The 20,300-nt window shown below is 43.2% G+C and overlaps 1 protein-coding gene across 4 annotated transcripts in view; it reads left to right on the forward strand.

Moving 5' to 3' along the window:
• The window catches only part of LOC108614321 (capon-like protein), a 48,275-nt gene that overhangs the window by 5,765 nt on the left and 22,210 nt on the right, over nt 1-20,300 (forward strand). For all 4 annotated transcript variants that reach the window (XM_018008395.2, XM_018008396.2, XM_018008397.2 and 1 more), the window contains exon 2: nt 161-781. In XM_018008395.2, coding sequence (XP_017863884.1) covers nt 680-781 — 102 coding nt within the window. In that variant the 5' untranslated portion in view covers nt 161-679. The remainder of the gene's footprint in view (nt 1-160; nt 782-20,300) is intronic.

Consider the following 20,300-nt stretch of genomic DNA (forward strand, 5'->3'; position numbering starts at 1 on the left):
GCTTAGACGGAAAGCTGAAGCGTTTAGGCGCATTTGATAACATGATATTGGCCAGCGGCTTATTGGCCTTTGGATACTTCTACTTTTCTGCTGATTTTCGCTCAACTTGGGAGTTTTTTCTTCTATTTCTCATCTCTGTCTCGTTTTCTTCTTTTTGCAGCACAAATTGTCGGTGAATGGGCTGATTTCATAATAATAAAACGCAAACAGCTAAAGAATCGCTTCTCGCTGAGCCAAACTGACGCAATTCAATTTGCCAGCTACAGAGAGCAACAGAGGCGACCACAAGCTCATAAATTGAGATTAAGCAAGAGCACACTGGAGGCTGCAGAGTGCCAGAGCTGAAGCAACATAGCACGAGGGGAGCAGAAGTAGAAAAAACATAACAAATCAATCACTGAGCGCGCTCTCGACGCTCCACACAATTTGCATGAGCCAAAGCATTAGCCAACAGCAGCCGCCGCACCAGCTCAGCCGCAGCCACAGCCAGAGTCGCAGCCAAAGTGGGAGCCACAGTCAGACCCAGAGCCAGAGCCAGGGACAGAGCCAGGGTAAGCGTCGTTCGAGTGGCATTTTATGGCAACTGCGCCATCAGCTGCACAGGCGTAGCACAAGGAAAATGAAAACAATTTCATGATACTACAAGTGGTCCGAATCGGTGCTATTGAACTATCTGAGAATGCCATCGACGCCGTACGATCTGGTGCAGGACGATCAGGACTTGCGCGTGCCGCTTCATGCCGAGCAGGCGTTCTTCCATGGCATCACATTTCAGGCCAAGGTGAGTCGAAGATGACAAATTGAATGGCTCGAGTTTTGGCTGAGTTTTGGCCAAGTTTACATTTACATTTTTTTTCTTCAGTATTTCCCCATTTGAGTAATTTCTAAGCTTATGAATCATTTAACCATTTGTACACATTTCAGTGACTAATCTCATATTTAGAGAGCCATCATTATTTTATAGTCTTCTCGGTATGCGAAACGCTCAAGTCGCATACTAATTCCCAAATGGTTCTGCCATACGCAAAGTAATTTCGTCGGCTTTGTCTTTCAAGTTGTCTTGGCCGAAGGAAGAGGTGTGTCTACCCTCGCACACAATTGCTCATGGTGTGAGTGTCTGTCAGTTTGTGTGCGTGTGTATGTGCTTGAGCAACAGCTCCATTTCTCTTTTATCGCAACAATATCCGCTCGTAATTGGCATATCCATTGGCCATGGCCGAAACGTATATTTACTAAAATTTACTAAAATTTAAATTTCTTTTCTTCTCGTTTGGCAATTATTTTCATATCATTGTTGCAAACGTGGCCAACACACATACACACACACACACACACATACGAATACTAGCACAATCAATTATTTACAATTTTATAAATGCAATTATATATATTTTTGCAATTGAATTGAGGCAGCTTTGTTGTTGAGGTTGTTGCTGACGGAAGCATCGGTTACATGAATATCCCCTTCCCCATATATTTATATGGGAAGTTTTTATGCACTGCCAACAATGGCTGAGAGGGGTATATCGGGGGTGTGGGCAGTGCATGCTCGTTTGATGAACTTGCACTTTGTCAGACTCATTAGCCTGGGGGTCTTTGCTGCTGACTTTGTGGCATCACAGTGAGTCATTAAAATCAATATACACCAAAGGTGTTTGGCTCTTAAGTGGTTATACAATAAAGCTGACTAACTGAACGAGCATGCTGCAGTCGCTTATACCTGATCTAATATTCTGACTGGTTTTGTTTTTACTTTGTTTTGTTTTGTTTTTGTTTTTTTTTAATTTTATTTGAGCATTCAGCAAGTTAGTCAACTGTCACATGGCCAGACATGTTGTTGTTGTTTGTGCTGAGAGGGGAAAATGATAAACAAATTTCCATTTTGTGTATGTGTGTGTGCGTGTATGCGTTTACTCGCATTCAATTATTCAGGAACGCATGGCGAGCATTTGTTTAGTTCTTTTTGTTTTGTATTTGGCTGTATTTTTATTTTTATATGTTTGTTGTTGTTTATTATTTTTGTGCAATGTGTGGAAATTGTTTGCGTGCCAAGCTCATATTCCATATATGTTTATATACACACACGCACATATCAAAGTGTATGTAAGTACAGTTATTTTTATGCTTTGGTCAGTTGAAGTTGATGGTTTTTGATTTTGATTTAATTTGATTAGCTCGCGAGGGCGGCTAAGTGCGAAGCCAATGACCCTTTGGCAGTCATATGTATATTCGGCTAGTTACTAGTGGGCCATGTTTCCCAGCGGCTCACGAATTGTTGTTGCTGGAGTGCATTGAGCTTTGACTTTGTCGACTCAATGGCATCTTTCTCTCACTCTCTGTCCCTCTCTTTCTGTCTTGATGCCACACTTTGTATGCAAAGCGCTTGACATTAGTCGGCAGCATTGAGACAGCCATAGTCTCTGCCTCTGCATTATGTGAAACACATTGCACTTGGATTGGGAGTTGTTGTTGTTGTTGTTGCTGGTGCAGTTGTTGTTGCTGGTGCAGTTGCAGTTGCAATTAAATGCACTCAGTTGCTTAGCCAAATTGCCGTGAAGCAGCGCTAAGACCCACGCTAACAACAAACAGCCGAAACAATTTGCATTGGCGTAGAGGCGGCGGGGGCGTGGCATGTCTGCCACTGTAGCCCTCACGTATGTGCATAGGCTCTTTGTGTCGCCATCCACGTGTTGTTTGTTGTTGTTCACCGTTGTTGTTGTTGTTGTAGCACGCTGCTATTTGCATTTGCCATAAATGAAAAGCAAGCAAAACACAAAGTTTTGCACTTTTCCGATGCTCGTTTTGCTTTCAGCTGTATACCGTTAGCCCAACTATATACACAAAGCGGCATATCGCGCATATGATATGCTTGGCTGGCTAACCCAAATAAGATACACACAACTCGGGCAGATAACAGTTTTAAAGACTGCCTGCAGTGCATACAGCAGATTGTTCTTTCGTTGCCTTATTTCGGTTTTCTTTTCTTTTTTTTTTTTTTTTTTTTTTAGCTGTGTCAGCCCAACTGATTCATCTGCGTCGCAGGCTCAAATAACGAGTGTGAGTCATGAGTGTTTGTGTTCGGGTGTGTGTGTGTGTGTGTGTGTGTATGTGTGGCTGTCATTGAAGGCATTATTTATGAGAGGTATCGGACAGGACGCCACTTATAAATATATTTATGCCACAGCCTGCAAATCTCGCTCTCTAACACTCGCATACACAAATCCCGCAATCGCCAGCCTCTAACTTTGTCTGCCCTGACTTTTGCTTGCTTAGATTAATTGAATTTCACGCTTTGATTTCGCGCCATAAGAAAATTGGTTAGCTGCTGCCTCTGCCGCTGCCTCTGCTCCTGCTGCTGCTGCTGCTGCTGCTGCTGCCGCCTCCTTGTGGGCCATGCCGCATAAATCTTTCAAAAGGTGTATAAATTATTCGCTCTCACGCACTTGGCTTGGCGCCGTGTTTTTCTTTCGCACTTTTTTTTTTTTTTTGTTTCGTTTTGGTTTTTGTAGCTTTTTGCTACTTTTTGGTTTTCTGCCTGCTCGGCAACATGACGTATACTTAACTTTTGTAGCGCGGCGATTTCCTGCAAGTTGGCTCTATCAAAAATTTATTGAGCAAGCCCTCAAGTTCGATTCGATTTATGTTTCCGCACACAGTTTCCGTTATTTTGACGCGCTTTTCCACACTCGGCTCATCAATTATTTAAGTTGAGGCTCTGTCATAGGTGTTTCCCCTGGCTACGTTGCCTCAGTCCTCTTTGCTTTATTTATGTGCGCCTCGATGTGCGCGTGTTCAGCTTAATTTACAATTTGTTTCTATATTAACCCAAAATAGCATTTAAATTTGACAATATTTTGACTCGCTATGAAAAATATACTGCTCTTGATATATACATACATATATGTATGTATGTATGTATGTATTTTATCACCTTAACTGAATGCCCTCAGACTTCGATCCGTAAGTAATTTCCTGCAATTTCCATAAAATTTTCGAATTTTATGCTGATGGTATTTTGAATACAGACATGAACATAAATCCAATTGAATGATTTGCCACCCGCCGCCTAAAACAATTTGCCTTTTCGCCATCTTACAAAACTCTCGTTGCTATTTATGAAAATGTTCGGTTTATGTATTTAGCCATTATTATTGTCTGTTGCAAAATTAATTATTCGATATTAAGGTGAAGGTGAGACGCATCCGATCCAGAATGACGAACATCTCAAGACGCTGAACATTTCAAAAATATACAATATTCTTTATATATAGACACATAAAAAATATGGCGCATAAAGAAAAATATTGAAAAACATATAAAAAGCGAGCACAGAGTCTGCGGTCCACGTGCTGCCTGTCTCTCTCAATGTGTGTGTGTGTGTGTGGGTGTGTCTGTCTGTGTGTGGGTAATTTTTCACATTTGTTGTGTTTACCCATTTTCCATTTGGTGTGTGCGTACGCAAAATTATGAATTTTCATATGGAACGTCGGTGGCGTATACGCAATGTTTCCGCTCTGCTGCTGCTACTCCTGCTGCTACGGCTGCTTCTGTTGTTGCTTTTTGTTTTGTTTATCTAAGTGGCACATGCAGCTTCTGCTCGTTTGTTTTCTGGCCAACCAGGGACGGTGGGAGCAACGGCCAAGAAAACTGCCTCTTCATATATCAATTTCAATTATCTGCCCTGGCTGCTGGTTGGAGGCGGTGCCAAAAACCCATCTTTGCTATATAAGTTATTGGTTGAGCGTCGAAAAGGACAAAACCCGAAAAGGATTATGCGGCGTGCAATTGGGTCCTGCTGCTGGCTTTTATCAGCCACAACTGACACGGCCAGACGACCCGGCCAGCCACCAGCCGCCGGGCTACTATGGCTCGAGGGCACAGGGGACGAGGAGGAGGAGGCGTGAAAAATGAGTCATAAAATGCAAATAAAATCTCAAGTGTCCTTTCGGAGCGACAGCGACAGACTTTGCTGGGCCTTGTATATGTCACTGTCAGGATTGCTTTTCACTTTTGGCTTTGTGCAGACTTGAAGACGCTTTAAGAATTTCATATTTTCCACTGCCGCAAGACAAGCAGAATGATTTCAGGTGTTTGCTTAACCTTTACCACCAAAGTTCAATCGGCTCGTTAAGTCGGCGAGCTAAACATTTAGCAATTTTCCTCGATTTTCCGGCAACAGTTTTCAGCCATTGGCATTGCGCCATCAATTTGCGAATCTGTTTAGATTTCGTCTGGTCTAGATGGCAAAAATGAATACACTTTATGTGCAGCAACTTTTGTTGCACTATTAAAACAACAATGCCCCTGGCCGCTCACTCGCTCCCCTCTGCTCACTCTACTCCTGCTATAAACAAACACAACCTGCTGCTGCATATTGTTGTTTAAATATGAATCTATATATATCGATATTTATCAGCCACTGCCTCTGGCTATATTTTTAATGTTGTGGCAAATGCGAACGCATTTCATTTTATTTTATCTCTGTTGTCTTTGGGCTCGGGCCACATAAAAAGTTCAATAACAACAATAATAATAGCCCATAAAATATGTATATCTGTGTCGATTTGGCGCACATTTCCCAGGATTATCTGCCTCGGCTTGCGACTCGGCCTGAAGCATCTCATTTTCATATTGATTGCAAATTATTAGCTTAATATGTTTATAGCTGTGTTCTGTGTTCAGGTGCCACTCCTGCCAACGGCCAACGAGTAGTTATTGTAGATAAATACAGTTTGATTGCCACGCCCCTGCTGCCAGCCCGAAGTCGCCCAGTGACTTCTCATTGTTGGGTCGGGCAGATGTCTGCGGATGCTTAATGTGTGTCAAGTGCGTTTTTAATGCTGCTCGTCAGGCTTTAAGAGCCCATTAGTGGCTCGCTGTGGAGCACACATGCATAGATATTTGTGTCTGTGGTGCTTGGGTGGTGCCATTCTGGCTCAGCTGACTCACTCGACTGGCATTGCCCAATGAGGCATGAATGCGGCAAATGCTCTACTCTGCTCATTTATTATCTGCTTATTACACAATTTGTTGTTGCTGTTGTTGCCACACAAATTGGCTGGCCATTTCGCAATTGGATGCAATCGCTTTTCACCTGGCGCAGCTGCAGCTCACATGTACATTGCCAATGAGTCAGCCAAAAACGAACCAAAACGGGCAGTCAGTGGCGCAGGCGCATTAAACCACAACGGCGGCTGCAGCCACTCTCACCCACTTTGTACGCTGCTCTTCCAGTTTGGCAAATGGGTAACGCACGCAAATTGTGTAGTCGCTGCTGCTGCTGCCGTTGCTGTTGCTGCTGTTGGTGTCTAGCGAAGCGCAGCATTGCGGAAGTTGCAACGGCAGCTGCTGCACGTTCGCTCGTATGTGGCACACCAACTCCCAACCGTCCCGACCCTTTGCCTGTCTGTTCGGCTGCCAATGGTCGCTGACAGCTGCCTCTGGCAATATTTGGGCTTGGCCCTGGCCAAATTGTCAATAAAACAGCACGGCGCAGAGAAACAAGACCAATTTGGGCTAACCGAAGTGCACACACCCTCAATGGATCCTGCTGCTGACAGATGTTAGAAGTTGCTGAAAATTGAACAATTGATCGGAAGACATTCCACCAAATTTGATAGCAATCAGATAAGTTAATGCGATTTAAGTGTCAAAGGAAAAATTATCTTATATGAGACTTACACAAGTCTTAGCTAACACTTTAAATCCAAGATTGATATTAAGCTATTTTAACACCTATTTTAGACTCGTTCTTAACAGTAATTGCCTTAAGATTTGACAACCTGTTGTCTGAGATGATGTCTAACACACAGTTTATGGTCCAAGACGAGCTTTAGCCATTCTAAGACCTTTTATAGCCTAGACTTGTTGCTTTCCAGCTAACATGATTCATTACTTGCTTTATACACTATCTCCTTTTGTACATCTAACAGGGTTTTCTTACACAATATAGCTTAAGACATTCTAAGATCCATAATAGTCAAAGACTTGGCGCTTTTCAGTTAACTAGATTAAGTAGTTGTTTAAGACTTATCTGAGATTTGTATTCACTGGATTTTCTTTTTAATTCAGGCTTTCCTTAGTCTGTCTGAATTTAATAATAATTTAGCATATTCTTGACTACGATTTTAGATCACAATTTTTTTTTTTTTTTTTTTAACTCATTGTTTGATGAAATTCCACTTGCAGCTTCCTTCCTTCCTTTGCAGCTCCCCTCTGCTACTTCATCTCTAACCTTAACCAAATGCTATAAATAATAATCAAGACTTTTCCTTGCTACCTACTTCAGTTTATCTTCTCATGCCCTTTGTTTGAAAATCAGTGGAAAAAAATAGGGAAAAAACAATTGTAGCAGCAAATAAAACTAGCAATTTTTTTCGGTTTGTTTTTTCTCTTGTGGATAATGACAAGAATCGATTGTCTGCAATCTTTTTATGCCAATTTTGTGCAGGCGCAAATCTTAAAGGGTAGCTGCAAAAATAGCTCGTTAACTGCCGCTCACGTTTCAGCCAAGAGATAGAGGAAAAAATTGAAAAAAACTGTAGAAAAAAAATAGTACAAATAAGAAGAAAAATTGAAAATTATCTGTGAGGCCGTCATCAAAGCGGCGAGCTCCCAGAGCTCCCAGTTTAATCAGCGACAGGCATTGAATGCAATTGAAGTCACTTAGCTATGCAATCTTTCACAGCAGTTGCAGTTGCAGTTGAAGTTGCAGTTGCAGTTGTTGTAGTTGCTGCCACTGCCTGCCACATGCATTTGTTTTGTTTTGTTTTCTTTTTATACCCTGAACCCATTGAAAATGGGAAATCAGGGTATAATGGTTTTGTTAAAAGTATGTAACAGGCAGAAGGAGGCGTGGCAGACCCCACAAAGTATATATATTCTTGATCAGGGCGACGAGCTGAGTTGATTTGGCCCTGTCCGTCTGTCTGTCCGTCCGTCCGTCCGTCCGTCCGTCCGTCCGTCCGTCCGTCCGTCCGTCCGTCCGTATGTATGAACGCGTCGATTTCAGAAGATATAAGAGCTAGAGACTTCAAATTTTTTTTAAAATGTCCGTAATTACAGCGCGCATATCAAGTTTATCATTAAAAATCGATAACTCATCCCGATCTTTTTTTATCGATAAAAAACCTTATCGAAAACCAGTTATAAAATTATATCTTCTACACCCTTATTGCTAGAGTCTCCAAATTTTTAATGTATGCTTATATGCAATTTATACAATTTCGGTTTTTGTTAAAATTTACCCCCCACCCTTAAATTCACCCCCTTACCCTCACTTTTGTAAAAAGCGTATTTCAAATACTAGAGACTTGGGCTTTGGAATATACACACATATTCACCATATGATTACGCTCTGAAAGTTTCATTAAGATCATATGTCTACAAAAGAAATTATTTAACAAATAAATTCTCATAATATTGCCAACACTGCAGCGCAGCCCAAGCGCAGTCGCTGCTTACTGCGCAGTTAGCAGAGCGCAGGCTTATGCGTGCGTGTGGATGCATGTGTATGTATGTGTGCATAAAAGAAGTGCAGAATGATTAGAATATCAGCTTGGAGGGTTCAGGGTATCTCCTAGTCGAGCAGTCTCGACTGGAGCTTTCTTACTTGTTTTTTCGTTGCTTTGCTGTTTCTTATCGGAGCGCACGCTTTGTGGCATTAGCGTTGACTGTCAGCTACTGCTACAGCTAGTTGTTGTTGTTGTTGTTGTTGTTGTCGTTCGGCTGCCACTGTCAAGTGCAATTATGGGGCAGGCATTCACTGCGACTGCAACACGACCTTTGACACAGCCACCAGGCAGCAGTTGGACCCGAACCAACTATGGTGCTCTTACAATTTAATTAACTATTAAATTTGATGCGTGCAGCTTTTGTGAAAGTCAACTTTTCTCTCTATATAAGTATGTGGCCGTTGATTGGCGTGAAGAAATTTCATGTATGTTCGATATGAGCGATGAACTCTGCGGCAACTATTGAGCTGCTTTAAACAACTATATTAAACACAGCTGCTGGCGTGATAAGGGCGCCATGATGGATCACCACATGTGCTAGGATGCTGTATATAAGTATGTGTAGTTATGTTCCATAATTTATATACTCACAGCGACACAGACAGCAAAATTAATTGGATTTGGGCTGGCCAAAAATATCTGGCAATATTCATGATGTCATTACTAGCCTTTATATGAAAATGTATATATGTATAAGCACATATATATCATACATAACATTGTATATATATAGCTGCTTTGATGACAAACACAAGTTGTTTCGCGGTTGTTTGTTGTTCTATTTTTTTTTTTTTTTTTTTTTTTGCGTATATTTTCAAATTAATTTTCAACAACATTTTCGACTTATAGCTACAAAATTTCAATTTAAAGAAGACGCTCGAATTGTTTTTCTAGGTGGCGTGGAATCGAATAAGCTCTTTGGCTGTCAATTATTTGGACATTAATTAAACACGCATTGTTGCTGCTGTGGTTTTTATTGACATTGCGCCAGGATTGGGCTCACCTGGGTGCCCACCTCAGCCCCAGCGACGGCATCCGCAATTGAATTTATTTGAGCTTTTTACGTGGCCAACAAGCAAATGGGCCAACTAATTTGCATGCCGGAGGCCGCATGTGAAGTTAAAAGTTATTGGGCCATAAATAACGCCCGGCCAAATTCTAAACAAACATTTTTCCGACAGTCAAGAAGACTGTGAAAGTTTTCCACTTGATGCCGTCTGTCTGTCCACCCGTCCCGCCGTCTTGCCCTCTCGCTGCCACACTGCCTCACTGGCTGCCTTGCCTTTTAGTGCTTTGTGTGAAAATTAGCATAAAACGTTTGGCATTTTTTGCCATTTGCTGCTTGCTGCCAATCGTTAAAATGTTAAATGTAAAAAAAAAAAAGAATATCGCATGCAGCAGACAAAAAAAAAAAAAAAAAAAAAAAAAAAAAAATCTAAAACGACCTTAAACTCAGCTCATAAATGGCCCAAATTTCTCAGAGTTTTTTGCATGCATATTAGGATGCTTCTTCTTCTGCCCACTGCCACTCCCTCTTCCAGCAGCGCCCACAAATGTGCGGGCTATATTGTGGTGGGTTGGGGTGTGGTGTAGTGTGGCTCTGCTGTGGGCGTGGCCGTTGGCTATGCCCGCCTAATTGCTTAATTGAAAGCCAAAGGCAAATTAATATTGCCGTCGATTGGCGCCTAATTGTAAAATATCAAAAGGCAGCCACCACAAACGACGCGGCGTATACGCAATGTGCTTTGTTGCTCGCCTGTTGGCTGTTTGCACTTTGACCTCTGGCTCTGTCTTATTAGCTGGTAATTACTTTGCATATTTTCTTAAAAATAACAATTTCAATATCTCACCAGCCTCTTCCACTACCACCAAATCAGCTAATAATCTGAGGGCGTCTTCATGTATGTTTCATCTACAAGTCTGAGAAGGCCTTGGGCAGCTGGGTCGGCGTGTCCTTGGCCCTTGTGGTGTGTGCTCTGTGTTTCAGTTTTGTGCTGCGGTTTTCATATACATATTTGTTATATTTTGTTATATTTACATTTTTGGCAAATTTGTAATTAAAACACATTTTGTCAGCTGTCGCTTAAAGCTGAAACTTTTGCACGCTAAGCTGCGCAGCCAATGTTTTCACAGTTGCCCCACATAATTGGCTAATCATGTTAGCTGGCTGGCGGGTTGGTCGGCGTGGTTTGGCGTGGGCACTTGAAAATGATTATGCAAACACCCACTCAAACACACACACATACACATACACACACTCGCTTTTTGTCTGGGCGAAGGACCACTAACCGGCGCAACTGTGTGTTGGCCATGTTTTGGCCTCAGGTCCTGTTGTTTTGCCTGGTTTTTAGTGTTTTCTCAGTTGGCTAAATTAAAATTCTGGCTTTAGCACTTGTAGAGTCCAAACAACACTTGCAATGCGCTCGCTTCGCTCTACGTCACTCTTCCTTCTTCACTCCCGGCCTTTTTTAATGAGCTAAGCGCACGCCTTTAGGCCATCTTTCTTGGTCTTAGCCTGGCCAAGTTAAGCTAGTCTCTCGCTATCTGGCTGGGCACTTCATTGTTTGCCATTAGTTTGTCAAGCTGTCGCCTGCTTGGGATAATATCTGGGCAGTACACGCCTCCTACGCCCACTCCTTCTTCCTCTCCCTCTACCCTTTCGCCAGCTGCTTATCTTTTGCTTTATTTGCCTGGCTTTTGTTTTGTTGCTCTGGCCAGCGCCTGAATGAAAATAATGAAGCACATTTAAATGGCACTTGCCAAGGCAGCATAATGAGTGCCAACAGCTTGGCATATAGAGCACTGTGGTTAAAGCCACCCCCACCACGCTACACCCACACACACACGCACACAAAAGGACAACAGTCGTCTTTGTTCGTCTTTTAATTATTCAAATTTATTTGTCAGCACAATGTGTGCCCAAGTCTTGGCGAGTATGGGTGCAGCGTGTGTGTGTGCGTAGCTGCGTGGCATATGTATGTGTGTAGGCAGCTGTTGCCGCCGCCATCGAAGTCGAGTGAAGCCACAGCGAAACTTTTTAATGAGTTTCGATTCATTGCTCACGCATTTGCACGCATCTCCCTACAGGACACTCAGGCACAGCTTGCAGCTGGCGTGCTAGAGAGCTGCGAGGTGGGGGGGCTGGAGAGCTACAGCAACAATGGGAAGAACTTGTCTGCCATTTATTAATTAAGTTTGCTTAAGCGTGCAGCCCGGAATTGCTTCGCCTGCTGCGAAGCAACTTGTCGCTGTTAGATTCTGTTTGCTCTGCCTAAGCAAAGGCAAATAGTACGTGGCTCTGATCTCTATGCCAGGGCAAACAGAAAAAACTACGAGCTATTCATCCTTTCGGTCATACCTTTTGCCTTCGTGTCCTGGCACCTAGGCAACTTTTGCTTAACCTTCAGGAAAGTTTCTTGCACGTGGCTTTAATTGCTTTTGGACTGCTGCTTTGGTCTGGCCTGTCTGCCTGCTCTGGTCTCTGCTATCTGCGCCCTGGGGCGTGGCATTTCTTTGATTAAAATTGCTTTTGATTAGTTAAATGAGTTGAGTGCGGTTGAGAGAATTCCATTTGTAAAGTCAATAAGCGCCACTGGTCACAAACCTATCGCTGCAGTCCATAAAAATGGCTGGCAACCCACAGAGCGAGAAGAAGGGAGACAGGAAGAGAGGGAGAGAGAGACGACCAGCTTGGCCATTCGAAGATTTCGCACACGTTTTTGGTCTCGGAGACCCTCTGCCAAAACGTGTCAAGTGCATTGCAGTGTGTGTGTGTGTGTGTGTGGAAATTGCACAGGAAGCACTCGAAATGAGGCAGGTCGTAGGCCAAAAGGACAAGACCCAAAGTGCTTGTAAGCCAAGTGCTTAAAACAGAGGAAGCTGCAGAAGCAGCAGCATCAGCAGCATCAGCAGAAGCCGCAATAGCAGCACAAGCAGTGGCCAAGTCAGGCCAAGGCTTGGCGTTGTTGAAATATTGCGTATACGCCGCGCCGCATAAATCACATTTGATGTCTTACAAATGAAATTTCTAAAATAAGAAGAATTATTTCTGACGCAGCAAAAACTCACATTAAATTTTATTTAAATGTCAACAACAACAACAAAATGTTGGATATATGCGTGGAGCGCAGCAGAAGAACATGAAGGTGACATACGAAGGGGGCGTGCCTGTCGTGTCAACAGTCGCTCAATGGCACAAGACATAAATAAATAATAATAAACAGAAACGCGAAACTGAAGAATTTTCGCAGCAGCAGCAATCGCATGGGCTTTACTTTATTTAGATTTTCCATATTCAAAAACATAATTTTGCGGAACGTTTGCTTATGTTTATATATGAATATATGTATATATGTATATTTGATATAAATACAAATAGACGCGTGTAGCTGATGGTAAAAGGCGGACAGCACACGGTGCGTATTAGTAATGTCTGATGTGACATGAAAATGTGCGCGGTGGCAGAGAAACGTTTCCGGGTGGGCTAGATATCGCATGTGGAAAGGCAGGTGAGGCGAGATTAAGGTAACTCATAGATAAGAAGAACGAATTTCTATTCATCAAATAAAAAGTCATACGAGGGAGGTAGAGATGAAGGAAGAAAGAGAAGAATATTCCTGATCAGGATGATTTTCTTGTATAATTATGTTGTCGCTAGTTAACTTGATTTCATGTAAGTCTCATATTCGAAATACTTTTGATAAAAGCTTTAATTTAGCTCGCTTTTCATTTATTATTAATTAAAACTTTGTATAGAATAAAGATTTTAATTGCTTTAGATGGAAACATTAATTAAAGTCAATATTTGCTCAGCTTTAATAATATCATTCTGTATAGATATTGATTCATTCAATTGCCATGCCCATGGCACAAATTGCTCTGGTCTAAAACAATATAAAAAAAATAGCTATTATTTAATTAAGCACTCGAGCTGTTTGAAGTGTCTTTCAGGCGAGCAGCAATTAAGATAAATGTCAGTTTGGCACAAATGTAAAGTAACATTTTAATCAATTTCATCAATTAAAAAATTTGTAAGTGTTCGGGGCGAGATAGACAGAGCGGGAGAGCGAGAGCGAGAGCGAGAGAGAGCGAGAGAGACAATGACAAGGACAAAGGGAGCGCCAACAAGGGCAGCGTTTGCCTCCAACATAGATTGACAAAATTTAATTAAAAAACTGCCAGCGTTAGGGGAAACTGGCATTTCAGCAATTTAGTTCATGTTGCCGAACAATTGAATTAGTAGCAAAACTTTGTAGCTGCACTTTCAGAAGGGGAAGCGAAACGGATGCCAAAACCGAAACCGAAACCAAAACTGAAACCGAAACTGCAACTGAAACTGAGCTCAAACACAAAATAGTTAAATGTGTGCTGGAAGTGGCAGCCAGTGTTGGTAAATGCGCTGCAATGCGCTGAGAATTTCGCATAAATAATTGCAAAATAATGAACCATTTGCACTGTGACTCAGAGCGTGCGGTATGTGCCATAAATAATTAATGATCGGTGGCAGCCGCACCAGCAGCAATAAAAATTCAACGAATCAACAAATCAGCAGCCAATCAGCCAACAGCAACGGGCACAAACAATGCCAGCTATGCCTGGCACAATTGCATTCATTGTGAATTCGCCAATTCGCCTTGACATTGACTTTGCTCCACAAGTACGTCCAGATTAGAGCCGCTAAAAAGTGCTCATTGAATGTGCAACTTAATTGTTGAAATGTCCTTATTGGGCATGAATAGGCACGCACACACATACACTCACACTCAGACAGACACTAGATTTCCACTGGCATAGTTATTGTGCGTAGCTGCCAATCAGCAAATTGCTTTAATTTTGCGCGAAAGTCGAGCGGAAGTTTTTTATTAGTTTTTTTTAGTTTTTTGCTGGCATTGCCATTGTGCGGCAGCTGCAAGCTCACAAATTGCTATATAATGTGCGTGGCCTCGTTTGGGCTTTTCGATTTTTCTCCATTTTCCTCATTTGTGCCTTAGCCCGCTACGAATACGATTTTCACTGCGCGAAAGTCGACGTCGCTTGCACGCATCATCACTCATACGCAGAGTTGTCGCCTTCTGACATATGCATGCATATTCGACTTTTTGTTCTGTTATTTGTCTAACTGTGCTCTGACCACGCCCCTGGCATTATTAAAATTTCAATGCCAGCGCGTTGCGTGTCATTAAACGTGGCCCCAACTTCTTATGCGCGACAGTTTTTTTTATGGCCCAAACAAATGTTGTGTCCAACATTTTCCGGCCGTACGTGTGGCAGGGCGTGGCGTCTATCGATTTCCATTCATGGTACAAATATAAAAGAAAAGTTTTTCCATTCAATTAACGGGCATACATAATTTAGCACATTTTGAAATATACGCGCTGACAATGAACCCAAAAGAATGCCAACGTCAACTTTTGTGTGCAAAACTTTTGATAAGCCGAAAGGCTAAAAAATCGCTTTTCCAACGCTCCGACGCAGATATATGAGAAAATCTTCGCGCGCCTTATTGTTGAAGCACTTCAATGGGCCAGTTGTATTGAGCCTGAAACTCCAGCAGCAACCTTAGCTGCTGTCAATTTTTCTTTTTGTTTTGATGGAATACCCGCTGTATTTCCACATTTCTTTCTCTCGCTCTCTCTCTCTCTCTCTCTCTGTATCGCCCCTTGTGTCTGTCAGCCATTTGTCATAGATTTCGGTTGTTCGAACTTTCTTTCTTGCTCGCTGAGTTGTTCGAAGTCAATCACAATTAATTGCGCTCTGAGTGCAAATACATGCATGGCATGCCAATGTATGCTGGGCCATTAGAATGTAGCAGCGCACGCCGCATGCCACGTGGCTTGAGGCTTCAATCTGATTGCATATTGCTCATACGCAGCGTGCGCCATCCGTCGCTCGTCGCTCGCCTAACATATGCATGTGGGTAATCTGCATAGTTATGCCATGCATTTCTATGAGAGTGTGTGTATGTGTGTGGGTGAGCTGTGTTAACAAGCCGATTGGCTTAGCCGCACGTGTCCTGTATGCATTAACCTGCTGGCAGCCTGGCAATCTCTCTCTCTCTCTCCCACTCTCTCTCTCTCTCTCTCTCTTGCCGCCTTGCCACTGTTGCACCTCACTGTTCTCGCCCCAGATGTTTGCCAACTGCCGATTGTAATTATATTTACTGGAGCTGCCTGCCAGCCAAGCAATGCAGCTGCAGTCTTTGTTCCATTTAAGCAGCAACCAGCAGAGTTGCTGTCTAATCAGAAAAAAGAGTGGAAACTGTTTGCTTTCGTTTTAGTCCAAATGAGCTTTGCACTTGTTCTTGCGGCTGGCAACTGGTTGAAATTGAATATAATTAGAGCTTGGCTTTTGCCAGTCGGTGCTCCTCCCCTTTCGGGTTCTTATCTCAAATTGCATGAAATTACTTCATCTACGTTGCGATGAGCTCTCACGTCTGTCACGCCGCCGGATGCCGTCATTTGGGCTATGAGCTCGAGCTGAACAACAAATCGCTTGCAATCGTCTGCTGGCAGCCACAAACCGTTTGTCGCTGCGTTCGAGTGTTAAATGTGGCAAAATTTCACTAACGCCTTAAAGCGCAGCAAAGTGAAATGCGGGCCTACATAGCTAGAGAGTGAGAGGGAGACTCTGAGCGGAGATCAGCCAACAGGCAGCCGCAGCATCAAATCTCAGTTTGTCATGTTCAAAGTGAGGGGCGGCAAGGGAGGGGGAGGGGGCGGCAGGGGCAGGCCCAAGTCAGACTAGGCAGACTAAAGGAAATTGGCATCAAGACGCACGCAGCTACAACAGATGCGGCCAATGCTGCTGCCAATGGGCCTAACAACTTGTAGATGGCCATATTTGAGTTTAGCAATTGCCAACATTTGGCGCTGGCTTTGATGACTTTGGCCCGACAGTCTCTCAGTGCGTCCGTCCGCCTGTCTGTCTGTCTGTCTGTTTGGCGATCGAGTGCGTCTGTGTGTTCTCAGGCATCAATGGTCATTGGCATTGGATTTGACTCTGCGTCTCTTGGCCAAGCCTTGATATTTTTTTCGCTTTTGGCCTGCTGTGTTTTTTCATTAAACAGCGACAAGTTCCAGCGAACACTCGGCCAACTGAAACGGCGGCTATTTGCACTAGCTGACTAGATGTTGTTTTTCTTCCTTCACTTACTGCTGCTGCTGCTGTCTCTTGGCCTGCCTGCTGAATTTATTGCAATGCATTTTCCCATTTACGTCACGCAGGTATTCGCAATCTTAACGCTTTAGTCAGAGACACGAGAAAGCAAAGCATGGCCAATGTGTTGGAAAATGTCAAAATATACGTATCTAACAAAGCTGGCTAATAATACCCTCGTATAGCTAGTAAAGTCAACAAACGGCTTTAAAGCTGTCCATGGTATTGCTTTAAGACCTGTGGAAAACTTAGCCTTAAGCCAATAATATCTTTGGCTTTTCTATTGATCAAACGATTATTGTTAATTTGACACATAATGAAGTAGCTGCTATTAAATGTCAAATTAACAATAGCATTCAATAAGGCGGGCCCCTTAATACTCGTGGAAATCTTTGATGTCAGAAAGCCTTATAAATAGCTATTGATAAATATTTATTGATTAAGCTGATGTCATTAATTGTCTCATATGGAATTTCATTAACATACTCGACTAACTTCTCACACTTTCTTTCTCTTTGCAGGTAAGCTTTATTACTGACGTCAATTGATATACTTGTAGTGGACAAGTGGACTTGTCCACTTAGGGGGTAAGTTAAGTCCTAGAAAATGGTGCTCAAACATAATTAGGTAGAGTTCATTAAACCCTCTGCCTGGTAACCCACTTGGGACGTAAACAAAAAACAGAAAAGAGGAAGCAGGACAACCCCAAACAGAAAATAACCCCATTGTAAATAAACCCAACCCCTAAAATTGCAACCACAAGCTCGCTTCAATAGGCCGCAACATATTAGGCGGCTCATTACTCAGGCCCGCAACGCCATAAATAAGTTTGACCAGATCGCAAAAAAAAAAAAAACAATAAAAAGCCACAAAATTCAATTGAAATGATTTTTAATTGAAACCGTTTAAAAATGTTTAGCGCCCGCGTGGGAATTTGAAGCTAGTCAATTTTTTTGATCAATTTGAACCGAAATTAGCGGCTCACATTACACGCACGCACAGAGTGTGTGTATGTGTGTGTGTGTGCGTTGTGAATGAATGAGATGGCATAGAACGCGGCTGCTGCAGCTGATTAAATTATTAAAGTCGCTAATTAAATGCTTCCGGTCGTTTAGTTTGCCGCGTTGCTCATACGCCCCGTTCACCACGCAATTCATTTATTTTAATTGATGTTTGCTCTCTCTGTCTCTCTCTCTCTCCCTCTCTCTCTATCTCACACACACACACTCACTCTTTTTGCTGCCATCTCCCACACGCGCTGGGCCTTTAAATATTTGCCAGCTTATTGTTGTTGTAGTTGGCATTGTTGCTGCGCCTCCTGCTGCTGCTGCTGCTACTCCTGCTGCTGCTGCTCTTGCTGCTACTCCTGCTGCTGATATCTAAATAATCGCCCTGTGCTAAATTAGACGCCACTTGTTTTGGGCCAACAACTTCTGTGCGCTGCGTCTCTTTTCCTTTGTGTATTGTCGAGGTAGCACTGTGGGCCGTGGCAGTGGCAGTGGGCGCCGCTTTCATTGTGCTTAGCAATACGTCCATTGTTTGCTTAAGTACTTCAATTGATTTTCTGCTTGTTTATTGTTGTTGGCTACTCAAGTTTTATGCGCTTTGTCGCTTTTTGCTGCTGCTTCGGGCGGTCCTTGTTCAGGACTCTTCAATTTCACTTGGCTGTAGTCCTTTGGCCAGCTTAAGGCCAGACGGTTTATTGATTTTGACCCACACTCAGGCAGCTAATTTAATTGCTTTATGGCCAGCTTTGACTGTCGCCGAACATTGTTTCTCGAACAAGCCAAGTGCCTTGTCCGAGCGAGCAGCGCTTCGATCTAATCATAAGCAACCGCCCACATAGCCATCATGAGCCACACGTCGGCCACGCTGAGCCCCCCGCACCGTTGCATACCACAGTCCACATGCCACATGCCACAGCCACAGCTACAGCCACATCATGTTGCTGCAGCTGCATTTGCATAATGCTTACAAATCTAAAAATTGGCTTCGTCTTAGGAAAACGATGGGTGGAGAGGGAAAATGTGGGTCAGCTCTGAACAGCAGCCGTGGTTGCTGTGAACTTTTACTTTTCTGAAACTTTTCAGTTTGATTCATAAATTGATATGGGCGTAATACGCTTTATAAATAGATAAGTATATATCTATGTATGTAGAAGAAATGTGTGGATGCATTGAACCTTGTCGAAGAGCTAATAAAACTTGACACCAGCAATTGTGCTGGGCGCAGCTAATGAAGTCCGCAGACAGCCAGCGAAAGTTTCCAACAAAGAACAAACAAAGAATGCAACACATACAATTAAAACCAACTCCAACTCTGTGAGTGTGCGTGTGTGTGTGAATGTGTGTGTTACTTTTATGATTGCTTATCGCCATAGGCGTTGGTATTCTTTCCTCTGGCTCGTATCGCTTATTACTATTATGTGAAGTCGTAATTGTTATGTACGTCTGTGTCCGTAAGTGTGTCAGTTCGCATTGGAGTCTCACTTTCGTCAAGCCGGAAATGGCTTATTACGTGCTGTGGGCTGGACTGGGGCTGGGTTGCTTCACCAAAGACTTTGGTTCGAAGTCAATCAAAGCGACAAATTGCTGCAAAGCCTGTTGCGGCCTATGCAAATATGGCAAAGCGAAGGCGAAAGGCGAAAGAGTGCGGAGTTCTGTCAGTTTTATGAGCCAAAGGGTTTTGGTTTTATGGCTCACAAGACGCCGAAACTACAGTTGCTGCTGCTGCTGTTGCAGTTAGATAGTGGGAAAACTCCTGCAACTTGTCCAACTTTAACTAGTTTAACACCTGCGAAATTTAGTTGATTCCTGTCAGCGCTTAACCGAAAGTTCATGCAGCAAAAAGGCAACTCAGACCTGGTTCAGGCCAAGCTGATTTATTGCGCTACTTAACAGCATTTGTTGGCCAGTTAGAGTTGAGCCATGCCGCTTTTTGCATCCTGCTGTCTGCAGCCAGCTACAACATCAAATTATTGTGTTCTCCTCCTGCTTAGCTCGAGAATAATTGCAGTTGGGCGTAAATGCCAAAACATTTTCAACTGCAATTTGCTGGAGGCGAAATGCAAACTGCGTTTAATGCTTAGGCCACATTTAATGAGCTAACCAATTCGTTGATTTGGGTCTGCTGATTGTTCTCGGCCGTCGAGCTGAGCTGAGCTGAGCTGAGCTGCTCAAATAATTGTTTTAAATTAAACGCAGTGCAAAACGCCTTAAGTTATGCACAGCGCAAAAAGTCAGCTGCAAATGGCGGGCGAAACTTTTATGCGCTATCATTAAGTTGGCAGCTCAAATATAATAAAGGAAACAGAGCGAGGCGGTGGGCGTGTGGGCGTGCTGTTGGCAGGTGGCTGCTTCCGAAGCTGCTGTTCCAGGCTCTGCTGCTCCTGCTTCTGCAGGAAGCCAACTTGCGCTGTTTCGCAACATAGCAAAAACAAGGCACAGGAAGGAAGAACGGAAGCGCAGCACGAAACTAAACTCAAGATGAAAGCAAAACAAAGCAACGGCAAGGGCGTGCGCGTGGGGCGGTTGTGCTGGGGCGTGGTTGATTATCTGTGGCGGTTGCGTGTACCAAGAATAGCGGCTGGATGGCTGCTGGCAATGGAATTAACATTATTAGCGGAAATTCCTC

The sequence above is a fragment of the Drosophila arizonae genome, chromosome 4 (assembly GCF_054131065.1).
Source record: "Drosophila arizonae isolate 15081-1271.41 chromosome 4, UAZ_ARI_1.0, whole genome shotgun sequence".
In the NCBI taxonomy this organism is placed as follows: Eukaryota; Metazoa; Arthropoda; class Insecta; order Diptera; family Drosophilidae; genus Drosophila; species Drosophila arizonae.